This window comes from Peromyscus californicus, unplaced genomic scaffold, assembly GCF_007827085.1.
Source record: "Peromyscus californicus insignis strain IS unplaced genomic scaffold, ASM782708v3 Scaffold_24__1_contigs__length_46423439, whole genome shotgun sequence".
NCBI lineage: Eukaryota > Metazoa > Chordata > Mammalia > Rodentia > Cricetidae > Peromyscus > Peromyscus californicus.
In genome coordinates, this window is record NW_026294535.1 from 34685855 (window position 1) to 34708518 (window position 22664).

Here is a 22664-nt window from a genome sequence, read left to right on the forward strand (position 1 = left end):
CTCAGTGGAAAGAGGCACTTGCTGCCAAGGCCAGTGTTGACCTCAGTTCATTCCTAGGCTGGCTCCATATGGTGGGAAGTTGGCAAAGATTCCCTGCGGTCTCCACTAGTGTGATGACGTGTACATGCACACACACCCATACACAAAGAAATAAGCGGTTTTGTTGTCTTTTTAAAGAAAGGAAAGTTAAAACACTGCTGCCCGAGGGTTGCCAGTCAGCCTGCTTGAAAACTGTTCAGCATTTTGCCAGAAATGGTTTTTTTATCCGTTGTACCTCCAAAGTTCCTACTTTTTGCTTTTATCTGCCCTTTTTCCACTAAATGATCTGTCTTCCCAAGGTGATAAGCCGTAACCGTATCCTCATTGTTATGACTGAAAAATAACTTGCAGAGTGCTCGTGCTATTCTTCAGCTGACTTAAGACGCCTCACCCCCAAGTATGATTGACACTTCTGCCAGGATGGGTCTTTGCTGAGGTTCTCAACCTGTGGGTCGTGACTCCCTTTGGGACTGAATGACCCTTACACAGGGGTTGCCTAAAACCATCAGAAAACACAGATATTTACACTATGATTAATAACAGTAGCAAAACTACAGTTATAAAGTAGCAACAAAAATAATTTTACAGTTGGAGGTCACCACAACATGAGGAATTGTACTAAAGGGTTGCAGTGTTAGGAAGGTTGAGAAGCACTGCTATGGAGTCTTGATAGCAATCCCCTCCCCACCCATCGCCTCAGGACTAGGGTGAACACTTTCCCCCAAGTCATAACCATCAAAAATAGCTCCAGGTATTGTCAAGGGACTCTTTGGGAAATATTGCCCCAGAGAGAATCACTGTTGGAAGCAGCCTGCTTAGGTTAGACATTTAGGTTTTATTTACTTTGTCAGGATTTGAAAACAACACTGATTCTGAAGCTCTAACCTTCACGGTCAATACAACACATTTTGGAATGACCTTTGAAGAAGAGATCGCACCCATGAAATGTTGCTGTCTTTTCCCAGCAAGTGTAACACAATTGAAAGATCATAAATACCATTTCCTGGTATTGTCAGTCTTTTAAAAATCATGCCTAGTGATTAGCAAAACAAAATATTATCTTTCCCTTTAGATATGTGATTCTTTGATTGCTAGCCAGGTTGGTAACATTCCCTGTGTTTATTGACTGTTTATATTGCTGCTTAAGGACCTGCCCATTGTCCGTTGCCCATTCTTGATTTTGTAAGAGCTGTTAATTCTGCTTTCTGGTATGTCAATCAGCCTTTGCTGCTATGGCAAAACACCCAAGGAAAAACAACTTAGAGGAAGAAAGATTTATTTGGGTTCAAAGGTTCAGCACATAGACTCTTGGTTGTCCTGAGGCAGGTCACGGTAGGAACATAGGACAGAGCAAAGCCACTCAGCTCTTTAGAGGCAGGAAGCAGAGTGAGCAGAAAAGGCTAGAAACAAGGCATGTCCTGGAAAGGCATGAGCCCAGTGACCTACTTCCTCCAATCAGGCCCTATCTCTTAGTTTTCATCATCTTGAAATAATGCCATCAATTATGCACACACCAGTGGATCGATCCACTGATGAAGTCAGCCCTCATGATCCAATCATGACTCAGCCTTCAACACAGGAGCTTGTGGCGGACATTCCTATGCAAACCATGACATCCGGTTTTGTCCTTTTTTTTTAATTATTATTTTTTTTTTGGAAGCTTTGTGCTGGGTTTGCCTATACAGAAACCATATGCTTTTGTTTCACCAAATTATCAGCCATTACACTACGGTTTTGCTTTAAATCATTTCATGATAAGGAAGATCACCTCTGAAACCATAAACCTGAGATTTTTTTCTCTATTAGCTTAAATTCTTATTTTTCCACAGCTTTCATATTCTGACACTGAACCTTTTCTTTTTCTCTCTTTCTTTCTCTAGAGCAGTGTTTCTCAAACCGGAATGCAGGATGGATCTCTGAGCTCTGTTAAGGCTTGCAATGGGATGAGAGATCCAGAATTTTCGGCATGCTCCAGGTGACATCAGTGTCCTTAAGACCACACTCAGGGTCACTGAGTGCTAAATCTTGAGGACCTCAGGCCTCTGATTCCCCCTCCCCCATCCTCTGACTGGTCCTTCTGATCTGGTGTGAACCTCCAGGGCAGTGATTGCAACTTTTCCTCACCCCTTCATTTTCCTGGAATTGAGAGGGTAATCCATATCAGTACTGATGAAGCCACCACCTCCCAGTCTGCGCCACAGAGCCACTACAGCAGTGGTTCTCAACCTCCCTAACGCTGCCACCTTTTAATCCAGTTCCTCGTGCTGTGGTGACACCCATCCATAAAATTATTTTCGTTGCTACCTCATGACTGTGATTTTGTTATGAATCGTAATGTAAATATCTGATAAGCAGGCTATCTGATGTGCGACCCCAAGGGGCCCTGCCCCACATATTGAGAACCGCTGCTTTAAACCATTAATTCTTTTGTTATTATGTATGTGCCTGGGGGTGGGGGAGCAACAAGGATCACATTGCACCTGTGGAGGTCAGGGACACCTTGGTGGAGTCTGGTCTCTCCTTCTAACTTTACATGGGTTCTGAGGCTCAAACTCCGGGGGCCAGTTTTGCAACCCGAGGAATCTTTACCCTCTAAATCATCTCTCCCACCCTCAAGGGCCCTTTTAAGAATAACCCCCTCCTTTTGTGCTCCGGGAAGGAGATTTCACCCCATCAGGTTGGGATGGATGGCCCCTGTCGTCACTACTTTAAAAATCTGTTCACGAATGTTGTAACTAATCAGTAGCTTTTGAAGTTTGTTTTCATCAGACCCTTACAGGTCTGTATTTCTCTAACAGGGTTCTGAAAATCCACCGGACAGTGGGACAGTGCATGTGGCGTCCTGTAGAGCATGATAGTCTGTGTCACGAACTATTGCTCATTAGTCACGGTCTGTGTTCAGCGGGATGGCCAGTGTCCCGATGCACTTCTCATCATCAGTCACGACCTGTGTTCTGTTTAGTGCAAACACAGCCCACCCCATCCTCCCAGAAAGCAGCAGTTTAGGAAGAAGCGCCGGAACTGGCCTGAGGAATCCCAGTAGCGACAGCGGCTCTGCTTCTGTCCTGCGAGTTGGTCGCAAACTTAACTCTGATTTAGTCAGATCTCTTCTGCTATAGACTTTTGTTGGACATGCTCCCGTACTGCACAACTTGGCACTTAGAGCTCACAGAACACGTTCTTTCTTAAAAGCCCCCACCCCACCCCACCCCAGCCCAGCCCAGCCCAGCCCAGCCCAGCCCAGCCCCAGCTTCGCCCATTGCAGCGCAGGGCTGGAAGCCAGGTGACCCCGCACCGCCCACCGCCCACAGCCCAACCGCGGGCACCGTGTCCACCACCACCACGGCCGGCACAGCGGAGGCCGTGGGCGGCTTCTGTGCAGTGTCTCGGGGGCCGCGGTGGCCGAGGGCAGGCCGCACGTCCAACAGGGAGCCGGGACGGGTCGCGCTCCACCGCCCACGAGCAGCTCAAACACCCCGCGGGGCTCGCAGTCCCTGGAGCGAGAGTGACCCCGCCCCAAGGGGCGGGCAAGGCGCCGAGTGGGCGTGTCGGTGGGCGGGGAGTCCCGGGCCCCGCCCCTCTGGCCGGGCTATAACTCCCCGGAGCGCCCGGCGGCCGCCGGCGGGCGGAGACGCGCGCCTGGCGGTGGTGAGACGGGGCGTGCAGGAGGGTGCTGCTGCCGGGGACTCGGGCGAGCTGCGGGGCTCCGGATTGCAAGGGTCCACCCTCCTCTTACACCTCGGAAGAGGGAGCGTGGAGCTCAGGTGCCCGCCGGGTGTCCTCGGGGCCGGGAGGAGTCCCGGCGGGAGGTGCCCGCGCTTCCCCCTCGGCGGTCCTCAGCAGCTCTTTCCCTTCTCCTCCATCTCTTCTAGGACATGGACCTCGCGCGCCTGTGGCTGGGGCTTCTGCTGCCCGTGGTGACGGCCCTGGATTTCCGATACCACCACCAGGAAGGGATGGAGGCGTTCCTAAAGAGCGTTGCCCAGGACTACAGTTCGATCACGCACTTGCACAGCATCGGGAAGTCTGTGAGAGGTAGGTAGGTCGCCTCCCGCGCACGTCCCCAACCCTCAGCTCCCGTTCAAAAAAGTTCATTGAATGGCAGCGTCTGGTCCCCGGTCGGTGAAGCTCCGGGGCCGCGCTCCACAGGTAAAGCATACCTGGCCCGATCTGTGGTTTTGTTCAATTTTGTTAGATCAGGGGAGTAGTTAAGAGGAGGACATTGTTTATCTGAGAGGTGTGTTTTCGTTCCCTTTCAGGGTAAACATCTTCCTAAGAAGTCTGTTTACTCTAACTCAGTTTCCCTTTTGGTTGGCTTCCTTGCATACTTATTTGGGACTGTTCACTACTGTTTCCTCGAATTGCTTTTAAACCAGACAGTGCCATAGTTTTGCTGAGTTCTATGCGTGTGTATTTAACCCTATGGCTTAAAGTTATGAGAAAAAGCGGCTCTATGGCTAAAGGCTGCTTTTTAAATATATCCACTTAAAGGTCACGCCTGCTAGGTAATAAGTAGCGACGAATGATAGTTTTAGCAGCCTCGTGTTCATCACTTACTTTGCTTTAATTTAGAAACTATATATTCTGGGTGGAGAAAGCAGATGTGAATCGTAGAAATTAAGTATTTTGGTCAAGTCACCTAGGTGGCGATTTTCTTCATTATTTGTATTTGTTTATTTATTTATTTCACTCCTGGAGATCAAACCCAGGGCTTCATGCGTGTTAGGCAGGCACTCCATCACTGATCTAACACCCTCCTCCGTGCCCCCCCCCCCCAGCCACAGATGGTGAATTTTTAGCCAGGATTGGCACCCGATCATTTCGGGTGGGACAAATTTAGTAGGTATCATTATTCCTTCATTTTCTGTTACTACATTGATTCCTCCCAAAACGTGGTTACCGGAAAACTTAATGTTTGACGTCAAAGATTCATAAAATTCGTGCGGTTTGGATCTCAGCTTTGAAAGTTGTGTTCAGATTTTGCCTGAAGTTTTAGCTCCAGTCTTTTGACTCACTTGAGAGTCTCATAACCATATTACTAAGCAGTCACTTTTCCTAATAGTTAATATCATGATTCTTATATTATAGCAAAACATTGAAGTACAATAAAAAAAAAATCTTGGGCTGTGTGACAGAAGCTTTACTTTCAAACGACATTGCCAAGGAGTTGGTGCCAGAAATAGTCTGAAGTAATTTGGGCTCCACAAGCCCACACTACAGAGGTTAGTTATGTGAAAAATTATATCTTGAATCAGCGTCTATATCGAACCCCTTGAAATAATTTATCCCAAGGGCTGGAGTAGATCAATTTTAATAAAGGATTTAAGAATGCTAAATATATTAATAAAAGAAATGTACAACCCAACTAACTTGATGCCATTGTTCAATCATTTTGAAACTACAAGATTATGGGATGCTGTAAATACAAGGACTAAATGACTCGTGTGTTTTTACGTTTCCAAACACGAGGTGCTTGTGAAAGATGGCTGGGACTCTCTGAATGTGACATGAATCAGCCACTCTGATCTGTCCCGTCTGAAATTGAACCACAGTGACAGCCAGTAGGACTTGACTTTGACTTTAGCCTTGAGTGCACTTTTGTGGGTAAATAAACTCTGGCACCAGCATCAAACGTTTGTGTTGAGTGTGCATCTCTAAGCAGTTACTTAGATTAGAAAAAAAAATCTCGAATCTGCCATTGGGTTCCAAGTAGTAGGTTAAACTGTACACCTGTGATCAGGAGCCGGTTGCCAAGGTAGTCCTGCATTTTAGTGTGATAGGCATGGTGCTCTTCTCCACCAGCTAAGAAATTTTCCCTGGACTTTTTCCGCTCTGCTGTGGGATATGTGTACTCAGCAAGCAGGATTTACTCTAGATTTTCTTTCTTCTGTGGTCAATATGGGCAACCTCACCCAGAAGAGAACATAATGCAAAATTGGCCAAATGCATCTTGGGTTTTGTAAATATCCATCCCATTTCCATTGCTGCAATTACGAATTCAACTTTTTTCCAATTTCATGCTGTTTTATTATTTATTTTTAGTAAATATGATTTGGACTACTGATTTGAATTCTCTTGATTTTATACTGTGGTTATGTGTATTTTCTTAGTCATTTTTTTTTTTTGCCTCCTTGGGACATTGGAATACTTCCTGTATTCTTCTAGTGTAACTGAGTTTTTAAACATTATTTAATTTTATGCCATGTGTATGTGTGTTTTGCTTGCATGTTTCACTGACATGCGTGCAGTGCCCATATCATCCACAGAGAGCATCGTGTCCCCTGGAACTGGAGTTCTTGCTGTAGTGAGCCTCCATGTGGGTGCTGGGAATCGAACTCCAGTCCTCTGGAGAAGCAGCCAGTGCTCTTAACCTGTGAACCATCTTTCCAGTCACGAACTTTTATTTTTAAATAAAAATTGAAACCCGCACAATAGCTGATCACAGATTTACTTTTTAACCTAGATTGAGACATGGTAGATGAACCACATTCAACTCGAGGCTTTGAAGGAATTCTTACGACCTATTGACAGAGTGTAGAAAAATCTTAGGTTTAAACAAGAGAAGCAGCTCAAACCTGATGGTCAAGTTGGGATATTTTTAGAGGGCACAATATCCACTATCTGTAGCGTGTGGTGTGTGTGTGTGTGTGTGTGTGTGTGTGTGTGTGTGTGTGTGTGATGAACTGTATATTTGTTGAGCAAACAAAGATGTGTCCCATGTGCTGCTTGCCTTCAGGTATCCTCTTTCAGATATAGATATATTTATTATTAATTTCTCAGACTTAGCTGTCTACACCTCACCAAATCAGTTTAGGACTATTGCTTGCTCTGTGTTTGTTTGTTGTTTGTTTTTCTGAAAAAGGTTTTGGGTTTTTTGTTTGTTTGATTGTCTGTTTGTTTATTGAGACAGGGTCTCGCTATACAGCTCTGGCTGTCCTGGAATGGAACTCACTCTGTAGATCAGGCTGCCTCCCGAGTGCTAGAATTAAAGGCCTGTGCCACCCACCATGCCGTCTTGAAGCAGAGTTTTAAATGTAGCTTGGGTTGGCCTTAGCTCACTGTAGAGTACAGGCTTGCCTAATCACGTGGTCTGAGGGGCCCCTGCAGGTGTCATACAGGGAAGCAAATCGCTCAAAGAGATAAGAATGAAAAGCAGTGCAGACTGACTTGTCAACCTGGGTCAGACTTCAGGGAAGTTCAGGGGGTTGATTCCCGATGTGTTTAAGCCCAGCATATTTTGGGAGAGTGTTTCCTGGTGTTATACAATCCCCGTTGCCCAGAAAGCATAATTACATTGAAAGTCAACTCAGGGTGCATGTCATTTCTTCCAAGAAGATGGGTTCAGAGATAGGCTACCTGGACTAGCTTAAGGGCCTAAGGGCCTGGCCCGATCTCTGTCATTGTAGAGGTCATTTGGGCTGTTATCCACTTCCGGTCCTGCTTGTCCAGGTTGTGGGAGCCTCTGGCTCTAAGGGTCATTTAGATAACTAGCCACCTGTGGTCCTGGTTGTGGGGGCTTGGGAGAGCCTCTGGCTATAAGGGTCATTTAGATTACTAGCCACCTCCAGTCATGATTATAAGAGCTTGATATGGCCTGGCTCAACAGATAATGCAGATCACCGGGCTATTAACCACTTCCAATTTGCAGCTTTCTGGATGGAAGAACAGGTTTTTCATCTTTCCCATTGGAGAGACAATCCTGTGTGCTTAACATTCCTGGTTACTCTGGAGATCTGTGGACTCAAGGACCTCTGTGCCCCCAACAATGGCCCTCCTACTTCAGCTATTAAAGTATTGGAATTGTAAGCATGTGCCACCATGCCCAGCAAAGGCTGACTTCCGATAGACTACAGCAAAAGAGCCATTTCTTACATATAAAATCCCAAAGTAGCGTTTGAAATGAGTTATTCAGTATCTGAGTTGAGAATAGTCCCTTGCCTATGACCAAATCTAAGCTGCATTTTATCTGAACAAGCAGTGTTGCAAGGCAAAGGGGTAGACAGGAATTTCTGTTACCAACTACCTACCATTTACTGAGTGTTTGAATATAATAGTTCACTATCACTGACTCGATTGGCATTATCCTGCAGAATATGTTGAGTGGGTCATGGAGAACTTACATGGGTAACATCATTAGAAGATTCAAAGTCAGGGCTGGAGAGATGGTTTATTCCATGAAGTCCTTGCTATACAAGCACGAGGACCTGAGTTCAGATACCCAGCACCCATGTATACAAAAGGCTGTATGTGGTCCTTTGCACATGGAACCCCATCTGGGCACAGGAGGATTCCTGGGGCTCTTGGCCAGCTAGTCTTGCCAAATCAGGTGAGCTCCAACTTCAGTGAAACACTCCTGTCTCAACCATAAGGTGGGAAAGCAATAAAGAAAGACACTCACTGTCCCCTCTGGCCTCTCCACACAGGCATGGACACACTCATAAGCAACGATTCAAACTCATCTGCTAATCTTCCAAGCACATCTCCTTTCTCTTTAGAGAGATACGCCTTGCCACAGATGGAAATAGTTACAAGGTCTTTAGTTGATTTCTAAACTTCTCCTGTTGTGTGCCATGCTGTGGTGAACATCTTCAGAGCTAAGACAACATGGTTTGAGCGCACACAGGCTTTGGAACCCTGGTACCCAAGTTCAACTTTTAGATCCTTAATGTTGCAGCTGTGAATCCTGGGCCTGACCCAAAGTAAATGCTATGTATGTAAGAGCTGATACTGGTGAATAATAATGTCATTGTGGATATGTTTTTAAAAAGAAATTACTCAGTCTAAAGCAGTTTTAAGAACCTGATATATATTGGGCTGGTGAGATAACTGAGTGGTTAAGGGTGCTTGTCTCCAAGCCGGACCAGACTTTGATCCCTGGAACCCACAGGGTGGAAGGAAATAACTGACCCCAGCAAGGTGTCCTCCTGCCTCCACACCTCACTGGGGCATGCATGCACCCACATTCACACATCCTACACAAAAATACTAAGAACCTGATACATATTTCATATGCATGGCCAAATAATTTTGTACAAATAACAGGCAAATGCCTTTTCAAAATAATTTATTGGGCCGGTGAGATGGCTCAGCTGGCAAAGGGACTTGCTGCCAAGCCTGACCCGGCTTGAGTTTGCTCCCTGGAAGAACCACCTTCCACAAGGTGTCTTTTGGCTTCCACACATGTGCTGAGGCATACGTGCACCACACACACACACACACACACACACACACACACACACACACACACACACACATACACACACACACACAAACTTTAAAAGTAATAAAAAAATTTAACTATTATATTGATTTATAGTCTCTCAAGAAATGTATATTAAGGGGGAAATCTTCCAAAACTTACACTGTTTATAATATCTCCTATGATTAGTTGGAAAATCACTGCAGTGGCTTTTCGTCATGGTTGAAGCATGAGGAGGGATTTCTTTTTCTCACTTCTTTCTCGGGGATCTCACTTCTACGGGTTGGTTAGCGCCTGTACACCATCTCAGCTGTTCAGAAGTCTCCCCAGAATTGGCCTAGATTCTTGCCCCACAGGGAGGAGACTGTGATTACATGTGCCCTCTCTCATGCTCTCCTGCTCTGACTTGTGGACAGGTTACAGGTAGTGGTTTATCCTGGAGGGAGAATGAGTCCCGTATACAAAATGTGAACACAACAGTTGGTTTTCGTCACTTTCTGCTCACTTTTCAAACACACTCCCCAAAACCAATTTGCTTGAGCTCCTGTATAAAGCAATGAAAATAATTGACCTATCCACGCTAAACCCCAAGACAAACACTAAAAACCTTGGAATTTCGGCTCTCACTGTCCATGTGTGTGATTTAGTCAGATGCATTCAGCAAGCATTTCCTTTTTAACAAATCTAACAAATAAAGCCTTATTTTATAAGTATTCAGGCTTCTTAAGTATATACTACATTTTTCAAATGTAAGGAAGTGTGTTATATATCCTCTGCATTTTTAGTATGATATTTTAAGTGGAAATTGAAACAGAGAATATCCAAAGAGTAAGCTAGCATTTTACTCTGCTTCATTTATGGCTGTGCATTACAAATCTCAAATGCAACTAAACAGAAATACTTTAAGGCCTTTAAAAAGTAATGATGATAGCCCACATCAAGTAACTTGTTTTCCTGGCAGTGTGTGTGTGTGTGTGTGTGTGTGTGTGTGTGTGTGTGTGTGTGAGAGAGAGAGAGAGAGAGAGAGAGAGAGAGAGAGAGCGCTAATCATTCTGACAGTGATATACAGTACTATTATCACCACCTTGATTTAGTGTTTAGAGCACTTGCTGCTCTTCCAGAGGACTGGAGTCCAGAACTCACATCCTGTGCCTCACAACTGCCTGTAACTCCAACTCTAAAGGATACGATGCTCTCTTCGGGCTTCTGAGGGTACCTACACACACACACACACACACACACACACACACACACACACACACACACACTAAAATAAATCTTTTACAAATAAGAATTGAGATTAAATAACTTATCCATTCTTGGCTTAACTAAAATGAAAACCTACCTTGGCCAAGTGCTGAATCTGCAGCCTTTTGGCTATAAGGTTCCCCCAGCTATCCTTTTCTCTGTTCTTGTCCCTGCCCTGCTCTTCCATCTGTCCTCACTGGCCCCTGGACCCTACAATTCTAGGAGTTGACAAGGTTATTAAACGCTTTTCACGTGTGGAGTGATCCCCAGTGGAATTCTTTGAGCCCTTTTTGGTATTCATAGTTGCATCCAAGTACTTTGAATTCTATCTTTTGGTATAGTTAGCCTACTCTCTTAGCTCACGTGCCCACCATCTTGGATTATGAAGCAAAAGGAGGATCTGAATTCAAGGCCAGCCATCCACATATCGAGTTCCAGGCCAGCCAGGCCTACACAGTGAGACCCTGGCTCAAAACGAAGCATGCCTCTGATTTAAACCCTTTTCTTTTCTTTTTTTTTTTTGGTTTTTCGAGACAGGGTTTCTCTGTGTAGCTTTGCGCCTTTCCTGGAACTCACTTGGTAGTCCAGGCTGGCCTCGAACTCACAAAGATCCGCCTGGCTCTGCCTCCTGAGTGCTGGGATTAAAGGCGTGTGCCACCACCGCCCGGCTTAAACCCTTTTCTTAATCTTCAAATCCTCAGTAGATCTCCAGGCAGGACTTCAGTGGGTGTTTAGGGAAATGGAACTCAGGAGAAGTTTGACCGTGAACATGAACTTGGGAATCATCCTGCTCCTGATGATATTGACAGCAATGAATGTAACCAAATAACCCGGTAAGAGTTTGAGACAAATGGAAGGCTGGAGCAGAGCTGCAGGGCAGACCGACATTTACAGGCTGGGAGAGCCAGGAGCCGGCAAAGGAAGGAGAAATGAAATCAGTACTGAGACAGACGAAAGCCAAGAGTAGAGCCCCAGGAAGGAGGAGGTACCCAGGGTCCCATGACTATCCACTAGGGATTTGCTGGAAGGACTCTTTTTGTTTGGTTGGTTGGAGGTTTTTTTTGTTTTATGTTTTTTGTTTTCTTTGTTTTTGTTTTGGAATGACTCTTATAAGTCGAGATAAACTCATACTCAAGGCTGAGATTGCAGCAAGAAACAGAAACAGTAGGCTGAGGCTATAATGGCAAGAGCTAGAGAGGACCACAGAGGTTCTGTACTCCCTCCCCGCCCCTCCCACCCACCCCCCACCACCCCACCCCACCCCGCTCCCTCCAGCCAGGAGCAGTTCACATATTGCATGTTTCTTCCCAGCTGTAAACTGTAGGGACACATGCAAAATCCCCACATCCAGGGAAACCCACTCAAGCCTCAGAGTTCAGAGTTCTTCATAGCTGTGTGACCGAGCAGCAGGATTACAGACCTCTGGGTACCAGCTGCACATCACACCATTTTGGACAATGCTTTTATCCTGACCCACTGCTGTGGGTTTCAAAAATAGCGTAACTAGTGAGCATTTCAGGACTTCAGTGCTCGGTTTGGTTCAGAGTCACTGCCAGAACTGCAGGTGTTCCCAGAGATAAGCAAGAACTGAAAAAAGGAGATTAGTCTGTGTTAACCATTCCCTCTCAAGGTCACGGTTAATATTAAATGTGGCTGGAAGTCAAACCTGAGAGCCATAAACTTGAGTAATATGACCCAAACCATAGTTAATGAAATTCTATTTTTCTATAGGCAGGTTTATTTGCTTTAGCAGTTGTTCAGTGCCTAAAATAGTTGGTGGCCTGTGCTGGCCTAGGAATACGGAGGTAAAGAAGTTAGACATGACCCCCGGCCTGAAAGAGTTGGTATGAGCAGGGAGGAAGCAAGACAGCCGGTAAACATAGACATGATGAGTTCTGGGGTGGTGGGCAGAGAGGGCAGCGTGGCCAGGCTGAAGGATAGTCAGCCAGGTAGGACGGAAAAGGCAGGACAGACAGTGGGGGCCTGGGCTGAAGGAGCCCGTCGACTTAGAGATACAGAAGAAGCTGTTGTGGCTGAGGAGAGAAAGGAGGCAGGAAGGCAGACTGAGGATCTTAAATGCCTGGTCAAAGCCTTTTTGCTTCATCTAAGGAGGAGCATAACCATCCTGGGGATTGATGCCTGGTAGGAAGGCGACAGGATCATTTTCTTGATGGGAAAATTTCTAGTGATTTTATAATTGGATAGATTATTTTTTTCTTTCATTTGTATTTATCTCCCCCCTCTCTGTGTGTATCACAGTGTTAGTGTGGAGCTCAGAGGTCAACTTTTGAGGGTTCATTCTTCCTTTCCACCATATGGGTCCTAGGGACCAAACTCAGTTTGTTGGCCCTTTACAAGAATGAATATATATTATATATAAATATATACTATGAATATATATACATATATGTGTATATATGTATGTGTGTATATATATATGTGTGTGTATATATGTGTATAACTTACGAGTGTGAGCAAAGAAACACAGGAAGAAACAAACAAATCAACGACTCCAGATTAGATCTTAGTTACTGACAGATTTGGTTCATTAACCCAAATCTGCCACCTTTTAGTAATTCATTTATGAATGCATTTAACACATATTTGTTCCTTGAACCCTTCCAGGAGGATATAAAGACCAGAACCCGGGCTTTCTTCCTTTCAGCACTAGAGCTGAGGGAGCTGAAACCCTGTGGCTGTGATGGGGAAAAGCATTGTTGAAGGACCATGATTCCCAGGTCTGGCCCCTGGGATGCTTGGTAAAGCTGAAAAAAAGCTCATAAGGGAAGCTGATGCTTGACCAGTGATTCCGATGCTCCCAGGTGACTTGCAGGGAAGAGGAATTCCAGGTGATATGGATAGGCAACCTCACTTGCTTACACAGCTGGTCAGTGCTACATACTGGCCTGACGGACAGTACAAGGGGCAGCCCCCACCTTGTGTGTGCGGAAGAATTGCGACTTACCTTCTGTGAATGGTCCAGGATGAACGTTTGTTCCCGTGTGTCTTAGCATCCACACCGTCTTAACCCACACTCACTGAAAAAGACAGCCTGGGATGTTTTTGTCACTGTGTGCTTTGTTTTTGAAAACAGAATGTCCAAAGAACAGTGGTTGAGCCCGGAAAAGATCTTTGACTCCCGAAACTTCTCACTAAAACTGTCAGGCAGTATTTGTGGTCCCGGGGGAACTGTTTCCACTGGACATTCTGTTCTTTGCCCTTGGGAAACTATGTCCCTAAGAAATAAACGGGGTATGTGATGGTGAGCAATGCAGCCGGTCTGCTTCACTGAACGCTCAGCACTAGCCCTTAAATCCTCACCCTCGGGAATGAGACACTGCCATGCTCATTTTGCAGATGAGCAACCGAGGCCCAGGGAAGGTAACTTAGGAAGGAATGGAGTTTCGTCAGGATTCAGAGCTCCAGTCCCAGTTTTCAAATAGGTCTCAGGACCTGGGGGCTTCCATAGAGTTTAACTCAACTCCTTCCCAAGTGAGGAGACAGGAACACTTAGGGCTCCTCACCCCAAGCCAGAACAGCACAGCCTGGATTTCTTTCTACACTGGGTTTCCATGTGAGATCTTACTGGAATATAGGCTCTATTCCTAGTAGTGAGTATTGTGAAAAACCCTGTATTGACTTGGGAATCGTTCCAGAAGCAAACTGAGCATGCGCTATCAGGAGCAAACTGAGCATGCGCCATCCGCAAGTTAATGGTAGAGACACTCTGGAAGGTGCCCAAGTAGTATGAGCCCTTATGTTTTGGGATGCAGCATTCTAGTTGAGACATGCACGTGGGACACTTTACAAAGGTCTGGAGCCCTCCGAACTTGATCGAAACAAGATGGTTAAGAAATATTAAATGGATCCCTATATTAAGCCAAATAAAGTACATTTTACCCCTTCTCTCCAGTTGCCTGCACTCAGGAGCCTCTCAGCTCACAACCGAGCTTCCTATTTAGACAAATTATGGAGAGGGACAAGATGGAATAGAAAAGAGAAAGATCCAGGGCTGGAGAGATGGCTCAAAGGTTAAGAGCACTGGCTCCTCTTCCAGAGGTCCTGAGTTCAATTCCCAGCAACCACATGGTGGCTCACAACCATCCGTAATGAGATCTGGTGCCCTTTTCAGGTCAAAAGAACACTGTATACATAATAAATAGATCTTTAAAAAAGAGAGAAAGATCCGTCAGGGACAAGTGGCATCCCAGACACCATAGGTACTAAGAATGCTGGTCCACTGGGGCAAGAGAGTGCTGAAGTCAGCAAGCAAACAGTCTACTCAACACCTTCCCAGTCTGGGAGAAGATGCCAGTGCAGTCCTGGGCTGCGAGGAGCCACTCCTCAGCTGCTGAGGTCCTCTGCATCCTGGGAAGGGGGTTTCCATTTACACGGGTCGTTATGTCCTCGCCACTGTGGGGGTGGCATTAGCTGGAGGGAGAAAGCTTTTCCCCCCGTGCACTACAAGTGGAGACAGGAGTGAGTTGAGAGAAAAACACCAAATAACCCGTGACTGACAAAACACTGAGGCGTGCTCAGTCAGCATTTCCTCTAAGGAATGACATTACAAGCTGCTGTAAAGGTGCGTGTGATCTTGTGAGAAACTGTTCGAGGTGGAGGTGGAAGCTAGGGAAACAGAGCAAGCTGGTGGAGCGGGAGAGGTCGCAGAACCAAAGGCAACTTGCCCAGCATTTGAGTCCAAAACTACATTAGGCTCATAGGTCACAAATGACCAATGAGAACTTTTATAATGGCTTTTCTTATACTTCTTATTTTGACATCACCCTAATAACAAGTAATCGATCGGTAGTTATTGAAAAAAACATGAGGCCAGGTGGTGGCAGTGCACCCCTTTAACCCCAGCCCTTGGGAGGCAGGACAGGCGGATCTGTGAATTCGAGGCCAGCCTGGGCTACAGATCAAGTTTCAGGATAGCCAGGGCTACACAGAGAAACCCTGCCTCACAAAAACCAAACAAAGGGAGGGAGGGAGGGAGGGAGGGAGGGAGGGAGGGAGGGAGGGAAGGAAGGAAGGAAGGAAGGAAGAAAGGAAGGAAGGAAGGAAGGAAGGGAGAAGATGGGTTTTTAGGAAGTGGGAATGGTGGTGCTTGGAGTTCCAGGTTCTTAGGAAACTAAAACAGAGGTCCCCTGAGGTCAAAATTTGGGCCAGCCTGGGGTAGACAGACAGGGAAACAAGTCCCTGGGTCCTCAGAAAGAAGGAAAGGTTCCTGAACTAGGTAGGAGTATGGAAATAAACTGGCAAATTCGTCTTGATACTCTTTGCCTGCGTAGCTAACTGGGCATCAGGTTTTGTGTATGCGAGGCAGGCCCTGTACCACTGAGCTTTGCCCCCAGACTGCCATCTTGGTTTTTGAAAACTTAGACAGAGGTCTTCATCTCAGTTATAGGAACTGGGGTACTATCAAAATAAGAGGAAAACACCTATTCACGTGTTTACCCCAAACACACAGGTACGTGTAGACAATAAGGCAGTTAAGTAGTAGTAGCTTACAATACAGACCTTACAAATGGGCTGGGTTCAAATCCTGGCTCTGCGGCTGAGTGGCTGTGATCTTACCCCGGTGTCTTTCCCGCTCTCTGTGTCTGTGGCCTCCTTCACAAAGTGTGTATAATGGTCCCTGCCTCATAAACGGTTGAGAGGGCTAAACAAGTTGATGTCAGGTGCACAGAGGACAATCCGCACATGAACACGGTGGACGTGTGCATTTGTGTTGCTGTTCCATGAACTGTGCTGTTTGGCAGCTCTGGAGTGTGACACTGACTTGAACCTCAGGGTTCACCAAGGACATGTTTTTTGGTGTCAGGCACGAGGCCAGGCAGTGGCCCCACTTCATCTCCTTGAACCCTCTTTTCAGCACCCTTAGAGGCAAATACAGCTTTACAGACTGAGCTGTTGTGCTAGGGTGCCCTGAGCCACTAGGGAGCTCCTAACAGTTTGGGGCCTGCAGAACTTGGCTCTCTGTTGCTGACCGGTTTTAGGCTGACCTTGTTCCTACTGTCAAATGCCAGCACACACCGGGACCTGGGCCACACGTGTTACAACATCCTGAACAGGCTCCTCTCCTGTACCATAGGATCCTGAGGGCACAGGGTGAAGGCAGGTACCAGCGAAGTTATGATGTGTGGATTAGGAAACTAGACCTCCTACCAAAGCTGTGTCTTTAGGTAGGTTTAGGTAGGACCCAGCTGCTTGTGGATGTGTGGAGAAGAAAAGGAAAAACAAAACAAAAGCCTCAGGGAGGTAGGAGAGGTTACTCAGTAGTTAAGAGCCCTGCTGCTCTTGCAAAGACCCAAAACCTACATGGCAGCTCATAACTACCTCTAAATCCACTTCGAGGGGATCCGGATCTCTCTTCTGGCCTCTGTGAACACCAGGCATGCATGTAATGCACATGCAGACATGCAGACAAGCACTCATACCCATAAAATAAAAATAGGTCCAGATGCCGGCTTCCTTATGTACACTTCCGAGTAGCAAACCATCCTTCTCTGTCACTAGCTGTATGACTATGCACTTGACAATGATCAAACACAGGAAAATTAGCTTTTGGGCGGGGAGGGGTTAATTTTCTCCGGACTTTTACATTTGCTTTTGGAAAATCCCTATCTCGTTCAAGTGCTTAAAATCACATTCTGGAATAACGCAGCAGTCTTAGGGAAGGACCAACCCGTTTTTCTCTGCCACCCTTTGTCTTCCCCACTGTCCCTCATCGGAGGCTTTCTATCCTCAGGAAACCTTTGCACAGACTACAAAAAGGGACGGAGATTTGCTGCCTGGAGTACAACAGTAAAAAGCAAAAATGCAGCCCTTTGGTTAAAACAACCCAAAACGGCTCACGTGACAAATTTTGTTATGTGATTGGGCACAATTATCATTGTCTTGTTTTTTGAGTGTTTTTTTTTTCTCTCAGTAATTGTTTTAAGAACCTACTTTATAAGGTTATAAAAAAGCAATCTGAGAAGTCAGGTATCATGTTTGTTTTCAAATGTTCTTATGGGAACGTCTGTTTCAGTTTATTATAAATCCTTCTAATTTAGTTACTTGTGCAGATTTCAGATTCAATATTCTGTTACATGGGGCAGATGAGGTAGATTGTGGACAGGATCTAATCCTCACCATGGTCAGGCTGGGGTTTGCTACAGCTGTCCTTTTGAGACAGGGTTTTTCTCTGTGTAACAGTCCTGTCTGTCCTGGAACTCACTTTGTAGTCCAGACTGGCCTCACACTCAGAGATCTTCCTGCCTCCTGACTGCTGGTGTCACCAATACCCAACATATATTTTTATTTTTGAGACATGGTCTCAGTTCATAGCTCTGACTGGCCTGGAACTTGCTATGTAGACCAGGCTGGCCTGGAACTCACAGAGCTCCACTTGTCTCTCCCTCCCAACTGAAAACGATTCCTTAAATCACTTTTTCTAAATGGGTTAGTGTGACACATGTATTCAGTGACTAGTCATATTTCATTTCTCACACTGATTCTTAAAAATTAAGAATGAGCCGGGTGGTGGTGGCACACGCCTTTAATCCCAGCATTTGGAAGGCAGAGCCAGGTGGATCTTTGTGAGTTCGAGACCAGCCTGGTCTACAGAGCGAGATCCAGGAAAGGCGCAAAGCTACACAGAGAGACCCTGTCTCGGAAAAAAAAAAAAAAGAATGTAATACACCACACACCACTGAATTGTTACATTTTTTTTTTTTTTTTTTTTTGGTTTTTCGAGACAGGGTTTCTCTGTGTAGCTTTGCGCCTTTCCTGGAACTCACTTGGTAGCCCAGGCTGGCCTCGAACTCACAGAGATCCGCCGGCCTCTGCCTCCCGAGTGCTGGGATTAAAGGCGTGCGCCACCACCGCCCGGCGAATTGTTACATTTTAAGTTAGTAAATTGTGTGATGTGTGAATTGTATCTTAATAAAGATTTTTATTTTAAGAAAACAGAAAATTGGTAAGCATATAGCAAACCCCATCAATGGGGAATAGTATACAACTTTTATAAAAAGGATAGAGTAGACTTACTGTTTAGATCTGGCGTGATGCCCAGAACATATTGTGACGTAAAAGGGCTCAGGCACAAATGTGTTTCTGTTCAGCTACAGTTCTTGTCTATGAGCATCACCCTTACAATACCTGCCCTTCTCACCTGGTGTTGGTCGGCAGGTACCAACCTCATCCTTTTTTTTGTTTTGTTTTGTTTTGTTTTGTTTTGTTTTGTTTTTCGAGCCAGGGTTTCTCTGTGTAGTTTTGGTGCCTGTCCTGGATCTCACCCTATAGACCAGGCTGGCCTCGAACTCACAGAGATCTGCCTGACTGGGATCAAAGGCATGTGCCACCACCACCCGGCTCTGACCTCATCCTTTTAAACTGCTTCGCAATTACTCTGTGCTGTGCTTTTTTATTATCATGATCTATCTCATCCCACATCGGTGAGCATTCACATTGTTTACACCTTTTGGATATTTCAGATGGATGCTGTGATAAGGGCCTTTGAGCAAGCACGCATGCTCAATCATTCCCCAGGGTGGGCATTGCTAAAACTCCACACATGCATGTGTGCCCTTCTTGGTAGATCCTGACCCTTCCCCTTCACACGAAGACACACCGTCTGTGTTCTGATCTCCACATGAAGCATGTACATTTGACCCACACTCCTAACCAATGCCTGAACCTTACTTTTCCTATCTTAGGAATTGAAATCCCTCCACTCCACATGCCATTTTTATGACTGAAACTGAGATTGAGTTTTCTTATTATCTAGCAATAAGGAAGTGCTGGGGGACACCAGGGAGTGTGCCCAGTTGCTGCCCTTGGGGACCTGACCTTCAGTCTGTTGCCCAGGAACATTTTCTCATGCTTCTTTCCAATTTGTCTACTAACTTGTAGACTTTCTTTGGCATTCTGTTATAAAGCATTTTCATCTATTCTATGGCTCATCTACTGAATTTTGTTTTCAATATGTTTTTGCCCTGTGTAAGTTTTTTAATTTGTACAAGCCCCTATTCAGCAGGCTTTCTCTTTAAGCCATTACATTCCATGCATTATTTTAAAAATTCACCTTTACCCAAAGTTCATAAACATAGTCTAGCATTTTTATAGTTTCATTTTAGGACCTAAGTTCATCTGGAATCTCAGAGTAGAGGGCTTTGTCACCAGATTTCACATCCCATAATGTATATTTATGAATGTTCACATTCTCAAGGATCAGTAACTTTCCATAAACAGAAATAACCATGAGGAGTTTGAAAAGAAATTCAAAGAATTGTGGTGGTATTTTACTTGTACTGAAATGTGATTTTAATTGTATGTTAATAAATAAAGTTGTCTGGGGGTCAGAGCTGTTAGAGTCATAGCAAGTGCATGGCGTCGGTGGCGCACGCCTTTAAGGACCTGGAGGGCGGTACATTCAGGCAGTGACGAGGCAGTCACATGTTTGGGTTTACAACCAATGACAAGGCAGAACAGGAAGACTTTAAGGACAGACACACAGGAAGTAGGTCCCTTTCGGAGAGCTCTCTTGGCTGGAGAGGATCCCTGAATCAGGAAGGGTGAGGCTCTTAGCTCTGACCTCTTGGCTTTCTTCTCTGAATTGGCTCTGTGTTTCTTATTTTATAAGACCGTTGGTTACATCTACAAAGAATGGTGTCTAGGAGAGGAAAGGAGAAGGGATGAGGAATAGGGCCATAGCCTAAGGAGAAGACTGAGGTTTTAATGGGTCCACGTGGGAACAAGAGACCAGAAGAGCAACCCGGGCTTACTTTGTGTCCCGGGAGCTAAGGTACCTCAAGATACACAGGAAGCATAAAGAAATGTCACAGCTTTACAGGAGCCAGATGACAAGTCAGAAGGAATCAGGGTTGTAATAGAACTTTCAGTCCATCATCTGAGACAAAACCAAGCTTGAGATAATACCCTGTCCCAAAGGAGATCCCAGCCCTGGATTAACTGTTGATTATTTCCATTCTTTCTGCCTCAGAAAGGTGGTGGGCTGTGAAAGTGTTTAAAGGTATTAATTAACACTTTCTTTAGATTCTAGAACAATAATGCTCTGTAGCAGAAGAATGGATAACTAATGGACAGGATTGGGTGGATAACTATTTAAAGATGGTGGAGTCAAACTCTAGGCTCACCTGCCCAAACTGCCACAGTTCCTTTCCTCCTTTGGCATTGGACATTGACCCTTAGTGTCTGTGACACTGGGTTTAGAGGCACCAGTCGACTGACCCCACACATCTGCTCTAAGAGCCTTTGGACCCTTGGCTCCTTCTCTTCTTTTTCTTAACCTGCAAGTTATATTTATTTTCTTAAACTGATGCTTGTGTGCATTAAATAGGCAAAATGTCATTTTTCAGATCTTGACGTGTTACACTAATTCTTCCTCTCAAAGGTAAATTGCAACCTTCATTTCTCCATAGTAATGGTTTTTGAACTTTCAGTTTTTAACTTTTGGTCTTAGAGAATTTCAAGCAAGAAATATGATCACTTCCCATTCCCCCCACAACTCCCCCCTCCCCCAGAGTATGCCCTCCCCTCCCACCACCAACTTGATAAAATAAAATAATCCACACAGGCCTGCCGCTGATTAACACTATCACTGATCTGCTCGCCCCTGGCCATACACAGGGCTCTGTAAGCAAAGAATTATCCAAGAAAGACTAAACTCACGTTACAGGATGTCTGTTCACGTACCCTTTCACTCACGATTTGAAAGAAAATTGCACAACAATGCAGAAGTCCAACATGAATGCCTGCAAGCAGATTTCTTGGTCTCCTCCTCATGCCTACCACAAGGGATGTTTCAAGACCCTTCCCATCTTTTAAGTGCAAGAAGAATAAATGCCAGCCCTGACTGTATTCTATCAGATTGTATCTCCATCAGGGGAGTCAACCGTGTATACCTATCATATGATTCTTCCTCCATTTCATCTCCCTCACATTCCACATAAATGCCAAAGCTGTAGTTAAAAGTGTTCCCCTGCCTTCCCTCTGGGCCTCTTCATGCCGCTCATGCCCACTTATAAGCATGTTTGATGAGATGGTGACTTGAACATCTTACCCCTGGTTTTTAAGAGCTGGTCTCTTTCTGCGTGGTGGTTGGGCATTGCCCTATTAGTGATTCTCTTGCTAGGCCTTGCTAACTTGGAGAGCAAGGAGAAAACCCTTAACAAATCCTCTCATCTGCTCCTCCCTAAGAATCTGCCTCATTGGGGATTTAGCTCAGTGGTAGAGCACTTGCCTAGCAAGCGCAAGGTCCTGGGTTTGGTCCTCAGCTCTGGAAGAAAAAAAGAAGAATCTGCCTCATCCGTTCAGGCCACCATTTGGCTGGGTGGTGGGGTAAGTAAGTCAACGATGATGACAGCCTCATTGTGACTCGGGTCCCGCAGATTTCTTCCACTTCACTGAGGCAGGACACGCTGTCAGAGGATCAAGGCCGGCCACCAAGTGCTGCAAGGGACAGGGCAAAGTTGTGACTGCAAGCCAGGCCTGGTGGCACACACCTGTGACCTCAGAGTCAGGAGAATCATGAACTCAAGACCAGCCTGGTCTGCACCGTGAATTTGTGGCCTGGCTCAGCTACATAGTGAGACCTTGTCTCAAAAATCACAAAAGTTCTGATTATGCCAGTGAATTTGACATAAACCAGGACTCCCTTAGCCCACTATGAAAAAAAATCTAATGTGGTTAAGAGTGTCTTTGGAATGGTCCCTTATGATTTGGGGGACTTTCTACCAAGGTTTTCTGTATCATTTCAGAGACCTGGCTTGTACCAACCATGTACACATACATGTTCATTAAGTCAATAGCAGGCCTCTGGATATGGCTCGTGGCCCACTCTTTCTTGAGAATAGCTTGCCAGTGAGCCGTGTGCCGTATGACCAAGCTGCCTCCTGTCCTTTGTGAAATTTTTGGGTGTGAATTGTTAATTAAATGAGTACAAGCTAAGATGGAGATAAGACACACTTGAGTGGGCGGGAAGGCTCAGCTGCTGACTGGCGACTGCCTGCATCACGTTCCTTCTGAGGTGGTGTTTCTCAACGCTTTGGAAGGCAGAAGCCGATCTGAGATACAAGCTAATTATAGTTTGATGAAGCTACCAAATTGGGCCTTAAAACGGCAGTAGAGGTGGTCCACGTTATCTTGGATCTTCTGGCCAATGAATGGTTCG

General features: G+C 45.5%; 1 protein-coding gene across 4 annotated transcripts in view; it reads left to right on the forward strand.

Annotated features, from left to right (window-relative positions):
- Window positions 1–3630: 3630 nt before the first annotated feature.
- Cpm (carboxypeptidase M) overlaps window positions 3631–22664 on the forward strand; it is a 60896-nt gene continuing 41862 nt past the window's right edge. For 2 of the 4 annotated variants that reach the window (XM_052753436.1, XM_052753438.1), the window contains exons 1-2: window positions 3631–3687; window positions 3912–4074. In XM_052753436.1, the coding sequence (XP_052609396.1) occupies window positions 3915–4074 (160 nt within the window). In that variant the 5' untranslated portion in view covers window positions 3631–3687; window positions 3912–3914. The other 2 variants (XM_052753437.1, XM_052753435.1) reach the window with 2 other exon arrangements.